This window comes from Mya arenaria, chromosome 8 (assembly GCF_026914265.1).
Source record: "Mya arenaria isolate MELC-2E11 chromosome 8, ASM2691426v1".
In the NCBI taxonomy this organism is placed as follows: Eukaryota; Metazoa; Mollusca; class Bivalvia; order Myida; family Myidae; genus Mya; species Mya arenaria.
The window spans coordinates 24,480,496-24,498,149 of NC_069129.1; the positions used below are offsets into that span (position 1 = coordinate 24,480,496).

The 17,654-nt window shown below is 35.0% G+C and overlaps 2 protein-coding genes across 3 annotated transcripts in view; both read right to left on the reverse strand.

Moving 5' to 3' along the window:
- The window catches only part of LOC128242975 (lipid scramblase CLPTM1L-like), a 33,016-nt gene extending 19,486 nt beyond the window's left edge, over positions 1-13,530 (reverse strand). For both annotated transcript variants that reach the window (XR_008262742.1, XM_052960434.1), the window contains exons 1-10: positions 13,113-13,530; positions 10,899-10,993; positions 9,942-10,131; positions 9,393-9,526; positions 8,331-8,403; positions 7,653-7,770; positions 4,438-4,532; positions 3,620-3,808; positions 3,155-3,220; positions 454-504 (exon numbers count right to left, since the gene is read on the reverse strand). Coding sequence is in view for 1 of the 2 variants with exons in the window: in XM_052960434.1 (XP_052816394.1) it covers positions 454-504; positions 3,155-3,220; positions 3,620-3,808; positions 4,438-4,532; positions 7,653-7,770; positions 8,331-8,403; positions 9,393-9,526; positions 9,942-10,131; positions 10,899-10,993; positions 13,113-13,277 (1,176 nt within the window). In the remaining variant the exon portion in view is untranslated. The remainder of the gene's footprint in view (positions 1-453; positions 505-3,154; positions 3,221-3,619; positions 3,809-4,437; positions 4,533-7,652; positions 7,771-8,330; positions 8,404-9,392; positions 9,527-9,941; positions 10,132-10,898; positions 10,994-13,112) is intronic.
- Positions 13,531-14,520: 990 nt separating this feature from the next.
- The window catches only part of LOC128244079 (uncharacterized), an 8,558-nt gene continuing 5,424 nt past the window's right edge, over positions 14,521-17,654 (reverse strand). Inside the window, exons 5-7 of the mRNA XM_052962096.1 lie at positions 17,304-17,482; positions 15,858-15,974; positions 14,521-14,704 (exon numbers count right to left, since the gene is read on the reverse strand). Of these exons, the coding sequence (XP_052818056.1) occupies positions 14,521-14,704; positions 15,858-15,974; positions 17,304-17,482 (480 nt within the window). The remainder of the gene's footprint in view (positions 14,705-15,857; positions 15,975-17,303; positions 17,483-17,654) is intronic.

The window sequence follows — 17,654 nt, forward strand, 5'->3', positions numbered from 1 at the left end:
TAAGTGGTCACCAAGCCAGACAAGTGGGTTTTCTCCGGGCACTCTGGTTTCCCCCACAACACAAGACCACAACCTTGCGCAACATCGTGCCAACGAGAGTGACTTCCTTCACCATCGTTGTAAAATATATATTGTTTACACTAAAGCTGATTTCCTGAACATGCAGAAACAAGCGATTTTCTTAAAAAAAAAAAAAAAGCAGTGCGCTTCATAGCAAATGACCAGGGCATTCAAGATCACATGTCAATGCTGCCGAAATGTTTTTTTAATCCTTTTAATAAGTGGGTACTCCGTTTTCGCCCACAACACAAGACCACACTCTTGCGTAACACAGCGCCAATGAGAGTGATTTATATAATGTGTAATAACATGTTTCACAATTGTTGTAAAATAAATAAGTCTAAACTAATCCTTTTAATAATAATAAATAGTTCTTTTTCAGTTTGAACTTACCTGCGAATCAAACTCAGCTGTTTCTAACTCCTTGGCAGAACTAGTGCCAAGCTGAAACGTGAAAGGTATAAATGATAAACATGTTTAAGGAAAAAAGCAAATATTACCTGATTAATATTTTTCATAATCATTGGCTGTATTCATTAAAATTAGGTTCAGATGTTAACCTTTCTTTACAGTTAAAAACACTTTTTCACAAAAAATGGACCCACAATTTTTAATCCGAAAATAAACAAAAATTTCAATTAACTTTTTTTAAATGCATCCTAAGCAGTATTCTTTAAAAAATCTGAGAAAGAAAAAAGCAGGACCTTAAAGGAAGCTAAAATTGATAAAATTGATACTGCTTTGTATGCCATGGTTAAATTACAATTTTAGGCATTTTAAAACTATTTTCAAAAATCCTAGGGCTTTGGCCCGATTCGCATACAGGTGGAAAAAACCACTGCTTGCCATTGAACAATTTCTCAACAGCATTTTTACAAGGAGATGTGTTCTCAATAATCAGTGAATCTGAGCTCTGTTGAATTCACACTTATGAAATTGAATGTCTCTGATGTGCAAGAAAGGTAAAAAGTGGAACCCTCGCCGTCTTGGCTACTGTAACAGGGGTTGTATTTACAAAACATCTCTTCTTTTATTTTTTTATTTTTTTCATACCAATTTAACTTAAAGGCACTGACTTAAATTATGGCGCCATCCCCCCCCCCCCCCGGTAATGCATCTGAGAACACTTACATGTATATTAAAACTATTTTACTATTGGTACCGAAATAGCAAAAAAACAACACTTGAAGTAAAACAAAATGTTATGGTTTAGAGGGGAGGAACCCATGCCCACAATGAACAACTGACAACAAAACCATACACTAGGATAACTAAACCATTAAGCCTTTCATTGAAAATCGTTACTATTCAAAATCAAGGACTTTAAAGACAATATTTTGAGAACATATCAACTTCTGTTTAAGGGCTCTGTCATTATCTTAGTTTTAATACTCCTAATGATTTGCAAAACTTTATTTCATCACACAAAAAAACTGTAAACAGTCCCTTTAAAAGAAACTAATAGATTTTTCCTTTCAAAATTTCTAACTTTAAGTCTACCTCAATAACCTTAAAAGAAATCTTGCCTAACTAACCAATCAGCTATTTCCCAGCTATTTTACTGCTTTCCTCATGATTTTTTTTTGCAAAAAGAGATTTGAAAAAATAAAATCTGACAAATTCCACTGATGAAATTTTATCTATATGATGTAATACATGCTCAAATAAAGAAGTGCCAATTATTTGCCTTTTTTCTTTTCACATTGACAAAAGTGTACCTTGTTAAGGTTACAAGCTTTCCATCTTTAGGATGCAATGTGTTAGTGCATTTAAGATATTAACTTCAAGATCATTCCAATGTTTAATTTATATTGATTTATTTTTGCGTTGATTACATTTTTGAATAACACCATAATGACGCTATCATTATAAAAAATTTTTTATGACATATCAAAGACAGGTCATAAAACAATTTTTTACTATGATTATATAGCCATTCTATTTGCCCGGGTATTTGTTTCTATAATATTATAATACCTTTAAAGTTCAAAAAAATCCAACAGCAACAAGCCTTAAAATTAACTTAAACTTTTGAATTTTAAAAAATAAGGTTACCAGCAGCATTTTTTTGTACTTATGATGGGTTGAATACCTTAAGTAATCCTTAGTGATATTCTAACATGTCAATTACATCTATCTCATTCCTTAAAAGTATCTATATTGAACATCAACAAAATTTGCTGACATTCTCCAAAAGCAGTTATTTCCCCTTATATTGATCGCTCAAATAGCTAATTCAAAGTTGTCAAAATTTACAACAGGTCAAACTTTAATAAGTGAAAAGCTGAGGAAATCCCTTTTGACATTTAACATAATCTTTCAATCAAGTGTCAAGATCTTCAAAATTATCTTATATAATAATAAAGCACTTTTTAAGAATTTTTTGAAGAGATACTGGGTAGCCTAATTCCAGAATTGCCTAGAACATTTATGGTCACTAAAACCCTGAAAAATATCGAAGATTTTCAATCTCAATTCACGATTTGTGAATAAAGACCCTAGTTTACCACCAAACCTCTATCACACATTTGATAGTCGTTTGCGAAAGAATCAATAAAACATACACATAAGACCTATTAAAAGCAGATGCCAATACCTCTCATTTGTAATTGGTGTGTATTTTTCAGTCAAAAAGGGGCATAACTCAACATTTACCTCATCCAGAGTTATAGGCCTTGCAACACTGCCATTGTCTCTTGCAACATGTGTACCTTGTTTCAGGGGAGTTTCCTAAATTACCGGTAACTTCTAATTATAGCCCAGTTTGTAGCTTTGCACTCCTGTGCCCCCTTACAATGGTGAAAAAAATCAGTGATCTCAATATGAAATGGCTGCAAACCAAATGGATGGTTGAAATGACAGTCACATTAGGGCCGATTCAAATTTGGAAAAATCAGAGAATATAATGAAGGATAAGTAGGAGCTAGTCTGTTACATTGCTTTTTGAGCCATTCAACTAAAAGTTATCAAGAACCCTGAACAATAACTAACCTATTTTGTTTGAAGAACCAGACAAGCTTAAAAGATACTCCAAAAACCTTCCTGAGTAGATTTTTACACTCAATTTGCCACAGTTTTAACAAGTGGTACTTACACTTATCTTGGGAATATATCCGTTCCAAGCGATTGATACTTTAAAGGCTTTCGTTACCTTCCATGCCTGAAACATATACAAAAAAATACATATACAATATTTTGATTAATATCAACATGATCTCCACAAATCAGATGTGTTGCTTGTTGGGAGTGCCATCATTTTTCAAGTAAAGGTCGTCATGACCTTGATTTGTGACCCCAAAATTTAATAGATGTTTTCTATTGACCATGACCAATGTGCTTACCAAGTTTGAAGACTCTACAAACTGTTTCAAACTAATTTACCATAAACGAAAATGTGACATTGACATGGTCGCCGCAGACAAAGTTATCCAAAAATGTTCAAAAATAGAAACCAACTGTATTGTATTGGTAAAATGGCAGTCCAAGTAGACTGGTTCCCTTACCTCTATAATTGTGCTGATTCCAGCAGGTATAATTACTAATAGACTGGTTCCCTTACCTCTATAATGGTGCTAATTCCAGCAGGTATGAGTACTAATAGACTGGTTTCCTCATCAAGTAGGTAGAGGAAGATAATGCTCTGTGACACACACCGCCATACGACAGCTCTTGTAGACAGCCCCACCATTGTATCTCTGTTACGCCAGTAACTTATGTCATTTTTGAAGGCAAGGAAATCAAATAGTAGCTGAAAATGGAAGAGAGTTACAATTTAAAATTTGGTGACAGTTTAATACCTCAAATAAACTGAAAACAGTCTGTATCATTACTTAAATGCCATTTTTACAGTACATCATATGGATAGTAATATATTAACAAGAGTGCCAAATGTCACAAAATACGCTCGTCCTTACACCAAGTTTGATGAAAAGTGTTTGCATGTTAAGTCAAATTTAGAGAGTGAACACTGTAAAGACAGTTTTTGCAAATTCAAGGGTCATAACTCTGGATTGACTGAGGTGACATGGCTGATAATCGCACCTGACCAAGATATTCTGCCCATACTCATTCTGACCAAATTTGGTGATGATTGGAAAACTGCTTATCAAGTAATTGATCGGACAAGACCAATTTTAGGTAATTTATATAACTAAAGGACAACTTCTCTAGAGTGACTCAAGCAATATGGCCGGTTAAGGTACTTGTCCAAGAAATTATTTCCATACACATTCTGACCAAATTTTTAATGATTGGACAAAGGTTTCTAAAGTTATTAATCGGACAAGACTGATTTTAGATGATTTCAATAATCAAAGAGTGATAACTCATGTAACTAAAGTTATATGTTACAAGTGCATTACGAAGTTTAAGACTTACATGTAAGGCTGCTACTGCAAAGGTCATCATAAGAAAATAGAAATTTGTGTCTGAAAAAATCCCCTTAATCTCGTCTGTGTCCTTCTCAGTAAAACCTGTAAAACAAGAGATGTTTGTCAAACATTATGCCCCCCCTGAGCGCCATGTTGTCAGGATTGTATGGACAATTGAATGAAATATGCATGGACCGAAATGACAGCTGATTTGTTGCCGTTAAGGCAGTTTTAAGATTATGACCATTAAAGTGTGAGGATAGAGTGTGTTATGACCATGACCTTGACTCTATGAACTCAAAATCCAGAGTCATCAGCAGGTCACCAGTAACATAAATGTCAAGTTCGAGGGCCATGGGTGCAGGCATTGTCAAGTTATCACACAGACAAGTTTTTTTCGTTCAAGGTCACTGTGACCTTGACCTTTGACCCAATGACCCCTTAAATCATAAGGGGTCATCTACAAGTCAGATGCAACTCCAAGTCAAGTTTGAAGGCCATGGGTTCAGGCATTGTTGAGTTATCACTCGGACAACCTTTTACCATTCAAGATCACTGTGACCTTGACCTTTGGCTCTGAATCCTAAAATCAATAATCTACTGATCAGGCTTAACATCCATGTCAAGTTTAATGATCATAGGTTCAGGCATTGTTGAGATATCAGTGGGAGAAGATTTGTTAACTTTTTTGCGTTAAAGGTTACTGTGACATTGACCTTGGCCTGATGACCCCCAAAGATGATAGGGGTCATCTACTGGGCAGGCCCAACCTTCATGTCAAGTTTGAGGGCCATGGGTGCAGGCATTGTTGAGTTATCACTAGGACAACCTTTTTATCATTCAAGGTCACTGTGACCTTGATCTTTGGCCCAATGACCCCTAAAATCAATAGGGACCATCTTCTGGCCAGGCCCAACCTCCAAGTCAAGTTTGAGGGCCATGGGTGCAGGCATTGTTGAGTTATCACTCGGATAACATTTTACCATTCCAGGTCACTGTGACCTTGACTTTTGGCCAGATGACCCACAAAAACCATAGGGGTCATCTCCTGGTCAGGCCAATTCTCCAAGTCAAGTTTGAGGGCCATGGGTGCAGGCATTGTCGAGTTATCACTCGGACAACCTTTTACCATTCAAGGTGACTGTGACCTTGACCTTTGGCCAGATGACCCCCAAAAACAGAAGGGGTCATGTACTGGTCAGGCCCAATTCCAAGTCCAGTTTGAGGGCCATGGGTGCAGGCATTGTTGAGTTATCACAAGGAAAACCTTTAACCATTCAAGGTGACTGTGACCTTGACATTTGGCTCGATGACCCCCAAAAACAATAGGGGTCTTCTACTGGTCTGGCCCAACCTCCAATTCAATTATGAGGGCCATGGGTGCAGGCATTGTCGAATTATCGCTCGGACAACCTTTTACCATTCAAGGTGACTGTGACCTTGACCTTTGGCCCGATGACCCCCAAAAACAATAGGGGTCATCTACTGGTCAGGCCCAACCTCCAATTCAATTATGAGGGCCATGGGTGCAGGCATTGTTGAGTTATCACTCGGACAACCTTTTACCATCCAAGGTCACTGTGAACTTGACCTTTGACCCGATGAGCCCCAAAAACAATAGGGGTCAGCTACTGGTCAGGCCCAACCTCCAAGTCAAGTTTGAGGGCCATGGGTCCAGGCATTGTTAAGTTATCACTCGGACGACCTTTTACCATTCAAGGTCACTGTGACCTTGACCTTTGGCCTGATGACCCCCCAAAACAATAGGGGTCATCTACTGGTCAGGCCCAACCTCCATGTCAAGTTTGAGGGCCATGGGTGCAGGCATTGTTGAGTTATCACTCGGACAAGCTTTAAAATTATTTTACCATTAAAGGTCACTGTGACCTTGACCTTTGACCCTATGACCCCCAAAATCAATAGGGGTCATCTACTGATCAGGCCCAACCTTCATGTGAAGTTTGATGACCATACGTCCAGAAATTGTTGAGTTATCACTCGGACAAGCTTTGGTCTACCGACGGACCGACCGACCGACCGACATGCCTGTGCAAAGCAACATACCACTCTTCTTCGAAGGGGGGCATAATTATATAATTATCTAAGTTATATTTAAGATAAATTAATATTTCCGTTTGAAAATTAATGTTTTATGGCTTAAACCGTTACTAACGATTTAAAAAAAGTGCATAAAACATCTTTTTTTTAACTGAAAGATAAAAACCTGCAATCTACTTTTTTGTCAGCAGTCTTATATAACTGGTTTCCATGGATTTTCACAAAAATTGGCTCGTTCCAAGACAAACAATAAAAAAGTTGTCAAAACGTTCAATCTGTGAGAGTGCAGCTTTAAAAACATGTCTTTTATCATCAGCTATAATAAGAGATAACATGTACATCAGATAATGTAAACAAGTGCAAAAGCCAAAGTAAAAAAAATATAATATGTGCATAATAATTATTTCACTAAATGACAATTTTAAGCACAAGAGTGATGCGGGGCAAACAAACCAGAGTTATGGATCTTGATATACATGTGCATAGTGTCTGTGGCAACATGTGTACCAAGTTTCATACAAAGCATAATTTTCTAAGCCATAAGCTTCCTCTCAAAATGGACACCATTACCAGTTTCCTCTCAGAAAATGGACTATTATCTATAGCACAAATCATTTACCCAGAAGCCTTTCCCAAAATAGACACCAAGGACATTACTCATAAAGCATCTTAAAGTGACACTCTTATTCAATATCAATACATAAACATGTGAAACAAACATACATTTTGAATAATAAACCTTTAACTACTTACTAAATAATGGATTTATGGAAAATATTAATTACCGATAACAAGATTGTAACCGTGTATTTTATAGCAGAAAGCGCAAAAATATTAAATGATTGGTGAATGCTAAAAGATTTACTGTGGTTTACTATAGTCTTATAAGGTAGAAATACCATGTTATATGCTGGTTTCTTTGAAATTAAACTTGGTATCCGTAACAAGAACCATTGCTTTCGACATGTATTCAACCTTTTTGGAATGTTAAAACAATATCATTAATTTTGGTAAATCTTATTTGGGAATAAGAGTGCATCTTTAAGGTCCTTTAATGAATAAGGCCTCTGATTTTGTATGATACAATAAGCCTTAAGTCTGATTTTTAGGACTATCAGCGTGTATCACAATAAGCTTAAATAATGTATAATCAACTAGCCTTACCTAAACTATGAAGTGTTTTGATAGATTCCAACATGTTGGTCCACATTCGCAGCTTGCCGACGGAGATTGGAGTATAAGTCACCGTCAGTGACAGGATGTCAACAGTTTTGTTTACCAGCTGAAAAACAAGAGGAGATTTAAAAGAAAGGTGTAAGTCACCGTCAGTGACAGGCTGTCAACAGTTTTGTTTACCAGCTGAAAAACAAGAGGAGATTTAAAAGAAAGGTATAAGTCACCGTCAGTGACAGGCTGTCAACAGTTTTGTTTACCAGCTGAAAAACAAGAGGAGATTTAAAAGAAAGTTGAAGTTTAATATAAATGACTATAGGAATATTGCCACATGTGTATTTTAACAATTGATAGAGAGTAAGAGTGGTCTAGTGGCATAGGTGTCGGGGGCAACTCTAACCCAAGAGGTTATTGGTTCGACCCCAACCAGGGGTAGCTTCTCATGACCTCAATACTGGTTTCTACCCAAGAAATGGACTCAAGAGTGATTTTAAAGCTATCAGCTTTTGTCACAATTGAGCTAAACAAATAAGTATATATAATTAAATAACCAAAAAAATATTTTCAACCTACCTACCCTATTTATTTTTTTTTGAGGGGGGGGGGGGAAATAAAACCAGAAACAAACATTATTTTTTAGGCCTTAAAAAGATATATATAGTGACAAACCACCAGGTCCTTGGTTCTAAATCCAAGCTCATCTATGAAGACAATAGGAAGATATTCGCCGTTTGGAGTCAATCTGAAAAGAACAAAACAATCGCCAAGGTAAAATGACCAACATATTTGACTTTGGTAGAGAAAACTGAAGTCCTTTTGCCAATTGTGCACACTTCTATGATAGTTTGAGCTCAATGTTTCTTTAAAAAACTAAACCAAATTTTTCAATAGACCATATGCAGAATATGGTTTTAATTATTGCCTGCATATTACAGATCATATTCATGAACTTTGAATAATTTGTTTCAGTTTCATTTTCCCTGTGTACTAGTATAACAGGGTCTAGACACCAGATGATACCATTGCATGAAAAAAAGACAATTGTCAAAAACTTACATTTAATTGATATCATCGTGTACAACGCATTGAATTTTACCGATGTATCACATGGCTAACAACGAATGTATCTTTCACAGTTTTTACGCATTTTTCCAATGTGAAATACACTTGTTTGTCTACCACACAAATCCAAGTAAATTTTAAAATTGTGCTGGTATATGAATCTGTACTAATCACGTGACTTTCGCATGCCGTCAACGTTATCTCATCCTTGATAACGCTGATCATAACCTTTTAAAGCTGCACTCTCACAGTTGAATGTTTTGACAACTTTTTTATTTAATTGTCTTGGAACGAGCCAATTAATGCAAAATGCATGGAAACCAGTGATTGCTGACAAAAAATCAGATCGTAGCTTTTCATATTCATGTTCAAAATTATGTTTTATGCATTTTTTGTAAACTGTTGGTAACGCTTTTAGCCATAAAACAATTAATTTTCGAACAGAAATAGGAAAATCTGCGATCAGGTCTCTTGTCAGCAGTCTTATATCACTAGCTTTCAGATATTTACGCAAAAATTGGCTCATTTCAAGACAAAAAATAAAAAAGTAGTCACAACAGTAAATCTGTGAGAGTGCAGCTTTGAAATCCACTGCCATGGCAATATCTGGACATTTTCTTTCAAATAATTATTAGGGTTAAAAAAACTAATCCTCAATTTTTTTCTCACCTGAGGTATTTCATTACTTCAGTGGGCACGGCCATCCGGTCAAATGCTATCTGATCCTCCATCACACTAACTGTGACCTTTGACCTCCAATGAGTCACGGGGGAGCCCTGGTTTTTTGTCAGTGATGGCATTTTCTGGAATTAATAAAAGCACACCAAAGAGTCAATATTTTTTTTTTGAAATTCCAGCAACACTAGTTTTACACATTTTCATATGTTCAGGTTTGTGGACTATAATCTTCCAATACAAAAAAATATTTTACAACAACTGTGAAGAAAGTTAACTTATAAACTTATGCTTAGTCACTCCCCTTGGCATGATGTTGCACGAGAATGTCTTTATATTGTAGGGGAAACCGGAGTACTTGGAAAAAACCCACTTATCCGACCAAACTCTCAAACGATGTATGCACATAATAATGCATTAATATCAAAACGATGTATGCACATAATAATGCATTAATATCAAAACGTTTCGTTTCTGCATTTATCAACTGTAAAAAACTATATTGTTTTTCTTTAAGTGTCTTTAATTACAACACATTCTTACGATGTCTTTGGCATCATCTCGTAGCAGGTTAAAAACAGATGACTGTGGAATCATGTAGGTTGTAATTGGCACCTGGATGTAGGACACATACTTGCTGCTGAATGGGTCGTGTTTCTTTGGGTACAGAAAGGCGTGGAGGAACATAGTTCCATTGCGACGAGTCTGTCTTGGAATGGTGACATTGAGTTCTCTATGTGGCAGAAAAAAGGAATAAATAGTCTGTACAAAAAATGAAGGTAAGATTCATGTTAAGTTTTCTTCACAACAGAGAAAAAATTAATGAACTGACATAGCTTTCCTTCAAAACTTAATAAATAACTTATGAATATTCTAATGCAATTACTATCACAGAGATAGAAATGTTTTTATATAACAAAATACATGTGTCACGAAATTCAATGCTTGTTTATCCAGTGATAGAAATATTCTTATTACAAAATAAGTGTGTAACATACATCAACGTTTGTTGGACTTTTTTCTTCAAAAATCAGATGAGGCCTAAAAAAAAAATACATTTGGTTCGGGTTACCCGACCCTACCTACGGAATAGGCGCCGACCCTACCGTTTTTATAGTCAATTTGAAAAAAAAAATGAAAAAAAAAAAAAAAAAAAAAAAAAATCTCGTTTTTTTTTAAATTGCTTTTTAATATTAAGTTTAAACCTTAAATGCTTATACAGAAGATAGCTTTAACACCATTCTCCAGTGATGAAAATTATTTTCTTATATAAAACCTAATAAAAAAAAAAAATAAAAAAAAAATAAAAAGCCTACCTACCCTACCTATTTTTTTTAAGGATGTAACCCTAACCAAACAATTTTTTTTTTAGGCCTGAGTTAAAAACTTTTCAAAGGTTAATGTATAGTGGTCATTTATTATTACACATGGGTATGACATCAAAAATGAATTGACATTTATTTAAATAAAACTTCTGTGAAGAAACAGTGTAAAACATACTTCTCTTCCGTCACAAGGAGGGAGAAATTTGAGTATTTCCAAATAAGTTGCAAGTCATTCAGAGGTGCAGCTTTTGTTGATGTGTAAAGTGACATCTGCAATTTAAAGAAAAGGCTTCAAAAATATTTTGCATGTTACAGACCTTCCAGCAGCCACTAACAAAAAAGTAGGAAAAAAGTAGGTTTTCTGACAGAAAAGAAGGAAATAGTAGGAATATTTTTTACAAAAAGAAGGAAAAGTAGGAATAGTTTTGGTTAAATATGTAATTATTATATAGCTATTAACTTACCTAGAGAAGATGTTTTTAAGGCAAAATCATACCATTATATATGCCACAATGAAAATATAAGTGAATGATGCTTGGTCGGTTTCTGTTGCTGAACTGTGTGGGTGAAAAGATGATGCACGTCAAAGTGGAACATGTTGCCACACCTTTCAACAACAGAAACCAGCCAGTTTGACACCTTTTGTTCATTTTCTGCAAATACAACTAGCACAAAGATCAAACTTTAATATTTTTGCAGACTTTATTTTCAAAAAAGTAGGAATTAGTGTTGGGAATCAGTTCCAATTTTACTATCGATAATCGGTTCCACTCAAGTAACCGATTATCGATAGTACAATCGTTTTTTTAAAATACTAGATACAACCTAAAGTGAAGTTTTATTCATGCACATTATTAAACTCTTAATCATTATATGCATATACGTTATGTTTATGATTAAAGTTATTAAGTGTTATATAAAAAATAGTTCATTTTTGCTCATTGTGGCTTTCATCAGCCATTTTGTTAAAGATAACATCTGAACACCTACTTATATTTTTTTCAATTTTTTTTCGATGATCGATTATAACCAAATGCAATCGATTGTCGCCGATTTCAGGCCCAACCAATCGATTTTCGATTATAATCGATCATCGGAACATCACTAGTAGAAGTAGTAGGAGTTTTTTAGAAAAAAGTAGGAAAAAGTAGGAACGCTGGAAGGCCTGATGTTATCCAAATTTAACACCGACCGTCCAGATTGAGTTTGCAAATTTTGTGGAACATAAGTTGGTTACGTATGTGGCTTTGTTGATTCGTCATCACATACATGTATTATGCTTAAGCAACAATATGTACATGAATTCTTTTTAATATCTAATCACAATGCCAAAAAGTATGGCTTTTCTGTAGTGGATCTCCAACAGTTGTAAGTGGTGTTAAGCTTTTTAATACTCGCACTCCGGCCTTGCCCATTTGGCAAGAGCTCTGATAAGATTGTTAGTCATTTTAGGTTTTTGGAGCATAGTGCATAGAGAGAATGTATCCCTGGTTCTTTAACATCCACAAGTGTATAGCCATGTCACAAAAGACCCCCATTTGACATCCCTCCTAGAAGACAATAAGTATATTTTTAGTGGTGCGGCAGGGGATCGAACCTGAGACCCCTGGATTGACAGTCAACTGTGTTACTACTAGACCATGGATTTGCCACTCATGTCCAGTAAAAAGGCACTTGTCTTTTGACCTAGGGGTCGTATGATAGATTGCCCACCTCAAAACTGAAAATACTAACTGTCTTCTGGGAAGGATGTTAAATGGAGATTGTGAGTGTCAGTGCTAAACACTTGTGCACTTTAAAGCTCTAACCAGCATTACATTTTATCTAAGCCTATATATTAAACTATGACCCAAAGAATGATGCCAATGGATAGGCCAATGGCTCGTTAAATAAAAATACAAACCAGTGAGTTGTTTTTTTAACCTTTTTGTAAATGGCACAAGACCCCTCACTTTTGCGAAAATAGTGTGATATCCAGTGTGAAAGAAATTACAAACAGACAAAAAAAAAGTGGTATCCAGTGTGAAACAAATTACAAACAGACAAAAAAAAGGAAAAGCATTAAAACTAGAACTAGTAACAAGAATTTAAGAACATAGAAATCATAATGACAAGATAAAAACAACAATTTCAGAGAAGTTCATCTAGCCCATAGGCAACAACAATACCATTATTTGATATATAATATATATATATATATATATATATATATATATATATATATATATAATATATATATATATATGGGCCTATATATATATATACCACCACCACCCAAATAGCGACATAATGCCAGAAGTTGTAAGATTGCCAAGCAAATTTGTGGACTTCACACAGGCTCTAAGCTCTTGGGCTGTAAGTATTTTAAAAGTGGTTTTATTTTACTTACCTCAAAATCGGACTTCTTTAGCGTGTAAGGTTGAAGACACATGACTTTCTTTCCTGTTTCTTTACAATGTGTAGGAAAAAATATCAGAGCAATGGTATACATTGAATAGGCCATGTATGAAATAAAAAGCCCTGCTAAAACAGTTGTGAAAGATGGTTTCATCATGATGATATCTAGAATTAGTTGATTTAGTTTCGTTCAGTCAAAATCAATGTTTATCCGAATTCACTGTCCGGAAAATGTATTCACTTTAATAATGCTACTATAGAGCATGACATACACGGATAAGGCTTTCGGTTTTAGATTAAAATATTTTTGTACACATATTTATTCATAATTTTGGGAGTTTGATATAAATTTAAAGTCTTGTGAATGGTAAATATGACAAAATACTGTTCCGGTATTATTTTTTGCTGGACTTCATTAGCCACGCCCGATTAAATCGATTACAGGCAGTCAAGAGTTTTGGCATAATTTCCCAAATCCCTACTCAGTAATGTCCCTTGCTATATAGCTCTTCTTCCGCATTCTATTGAATTTTATCTTATTGTCATATTTTTCTGTATAATACTTAAAATAACTTATAAGTAAATAGACATCAAACTAAATAAAAGTAATTAAAGTTCAAACTCTTGAACGCAGTCAAATAATTTTGATCATACCTGGAACTTAGTCCACCTACTGTAAATGGCCGTCAACGAGTCTTTTGACGATTTTTGGACAATGGCAGACTCGTGACAGGGATACATAATAAATGTCAAATCAATAAAACAGTATCCCTGATCGCTCACTATTGTAGCTAACCTTGGACTTATAACAAATCCTACTCCAAAATCATACAAGTAATTTACGTGACGGCTTTTTTACGTATATTTCATTTCGTTGCACGACTAAGCGTTTAAACACAAACTACTTCATGGTTAATGTAAACAATAATGGAAAAAAAATCAAAGTATTTTGGTGATATTACTGTAAGGAGCAAACATGAATCTTTTAATTTGTCTGTGAAAATAATTGATCAAATGCATTATTCCCTAAATAGAATAAGGGATAAATGTGATACATGTGTTTGCCCCCATCATGCATGCAATTTACAATATGAAAACAGCGACTCGTTCATTTATTTATTTATTTATTTATTATATATTCGATTTATTTGAGTTTCATCATGGAGTTATAATACTTATCTCCCTGATTCGATGAAAACGTTTCCAAATTTAGCCATTTATTATGATTGAATTAAGTAATGTTTAATAATATTTAAATACATTGATTAATACATTCAAGAACAAATAAACCGAATGTTAGAAATTCCCATATAGTCTCTCAAATCTACTGATTATTCGTAATTCCCATATAATCTCTTACATCTACAAACTAATCATAATTCCCATATAATCTCTTAAATCTACTGAATGTTCGCTTTTCCCATATATTCTCTCATATTGCGGAACTGACTCTCTTTGTCCATAACAAGTATTTCCTGGCCTACTTTGTTGAACGGGTTGAAGGGGGAAGTAAGGGTTAGAGCTTGTGAGAAAGTGCCCTTTCTTGCATACTCCAGCTTGGTCAGAACTTTCTCCGGAATTTTTCTGAAATGGAAAGATATACATGTAATTATGCGTTATTAAACACAGACCATTTACTACATATGTTTATATTGTGTATATTGAATGCGCATGCTCATATATTCCCGCCATTTGTTGAGGCCCAAGATTACAATCGGAACAACTCGGCCATCTCCGGCAAGCTTCGAGCTGATTCCTGTTTGATACTGGCCGAGGTGTTCCGATTGCCAAGATTAGTTGAATAAAATACGTTAAGCAGCTAGCAAGAGTTGTGTTAAAACTCTCCCACGAAAGTTGACTTCATATAACAGATTCACAAATGAAACAATAGATAGAAGTATAAAACAGTCATATGCATATATCAAAATATTTGATGTCCGTGTTTGGGAAATTCAAGAAAAACAGACAACATTAGTGTCCGTAGAGTATCGATAAAAGGTGCGGTTGTACATAAACCTTTACAAGAACCAATTATAGTTTCAATGGTATGGATTTTTCGCCTTTAAGAAATAATTATTAAAAAGATGCTGTCCTCATTAAAATGCAACCATACCGTTGCGTTGTTTCAAAGTGTTTCGAAATTTATGTTAAACGAATCAATATTGACAACATTGTGAACATTTGAAAGTCAACTTAGCGCTTCCATAGTTGTTCATTTTGCTACATGCGCTCTATGATTTTTTTTATCCTATCACACAATTGTAAATCAATAGTATCCTTTTCTTTGGAACACCAACATAAGACAGGCAAAATTAATATCTATTCCAAATGACTAACCATGAAAGTTTAAACAAAGAGCTGCACTCTAACAGATCGACCGTTTTGAAAACTTTTTGTTATTTTTTTTTTGTCTTAAAATGATCCAATTTTTGCGTCAATGTCTGAGAATTATTAATGAACGACTGCTGCCGAAGGATCAGAATGCAGTTTTTCATAGTTGCGTTTGAAAATTGATGTTTTATGCCGAAAAACTCAATATTCTTAAAGCGTTAAATACGCTTTGAGCCATAAAACAATTTTCGAACGTAAATATTAAAAACTGCGATCTGATATTTTTTTCACCAGTCTTATAACAAAGGTTTTCAGATATTTACGCAAAGATCTGTTCATTCCAAGACAAAACATAATAAAAAAATCTGTGAGACTGCAGCTTTTAAAATACGAATTATTTACTGACCTGTAAGACGCTTTCATGAGGCTGGTCATTCCCTCCGACGTTCCAAGCTTGCTCTCCAGATTAGTTTCAGGTAAACATAGTGGAGTGTAACCTGCATACCCGGGACATTTCTTCTCGCTGGTGGGGTAATGCATTGTATCGATTATTTAACATGATTATGATCAATTACTTAAAAACGGTTGTGATATTTATATGAATGATGTGCGGTTTACACACTGGATTATTAGTAAATACATTATGAGGTTAAGATATATATTTATAGTGGCTGATTTTTGCCAATTCATGTTTTCGCATGTTTGTGGCAAAAGGGCGAAAATGCGTGAATCCGCCACATGTTGGGTGGAAATGCGTAAACCCGCCACAAGGGTTAATAAGGTAAAGGGTAAACACTTGATAATTGTTTCTTAGAAATGTTTGCTTGCCATGTCAGATAAAGCGAGTTATTGTTTCAAACATGGTAGCATATTTCGATAGCTCATATTAACAATGGGTGTCTGAACTATTGTTTGCCTTTTATTAAAACATTGCCGGTCTCAAACGGAAACCAGCACACGTCCTTACAAACACATGGACACACAATATGAACAGTGGTACACTTACAAGACACAAGCGATTTTGTCGGCTTTGATCAAAGTCCGAATTTTATCGTCGCTGTCCAATGGTTTCTTGATTTGCCTAAAAAAAACAATTCAAGGTAAAATATCGATACCTGTATATTCACAAGCATAATCAAAGATGTTTGGGGTCGGGATGCACATAATAGACATTTGTTTTAATATTGAATGCCCATTTCCATTCTCAGCCACGTGATTTATAAGCCATATATAGTCATGTAAATAATACATTCGGAACTCCTCGGCCATTGTTATCGAAAACATCCTCGGATGTATGCCGGTACATCAGTATAAGTAGTTCGTAAATTTTTTAATTGTATCATTAATTAAATGTAGTAGTTAAGCTTATATTTGTTGATCTAAGTTTACAACAATTACCAGTGAAGTGTAGTATTGCAAACATAATTAAGATTACAAAGAGTTAAATCATTTACTTTAACTGCAAAATTAAATTACTACGCGATCTACTTGCAGCGGACTTAATCTGAGTATGTAAACCGTCCAAATACATTTGAGGTTGTTTTCGATAAAAATGGCCGAGGAGTTCCGAATGGCCAGTAAATAGTGCGTTTAAACCCGTCTTTTCGTTTTTAAAATTGAAAGTAAAAAACGAAAAAAGAACATACAAATCCATTTTCGTTTTTCTAATGATTGAATAGAAAAAAAAACCTTTGCACAAATGTTAGCTTCTCGGCCATGTCCGGCACTTTCGGTTGGATAATTAATAGGCATTGACTCTACATGGGGATGATATATATTTTAGCCTTAGTTTTTCACTGACTTGACAATTCTTTTTCAGTCATATTTATTTGTGAAGTACATATGAGCAAACCTCCTATTTAAAAGCCTTTCCTTTTCAGCGCTCCGCAACCGGAAATCCTCCGGGCACCTGCTCTGAATACGATCCCACAGGAAGGCTTGCTGCCAATCGGCGGGGGCCTCCTCGTACCGCCGTACACCGAGACGCACCATGTCTGCACGGGCTTCCTGTGTTGTCTTCGGGGGCACAATCTGTTGTTTTCCGCAACAAACAAAAACAAAACCCAACTGTGTTTCAATAAAGATTTTTAGTGCCGCGATTAAAAAAAAAAACGTTAATATATTTTGTAGAATAAAATAATTAAGGGTGTGAGAGGCCTATTTGGACAGGTGTCCGCCCCTCAAACAAAAGGTTGTGGGTTCG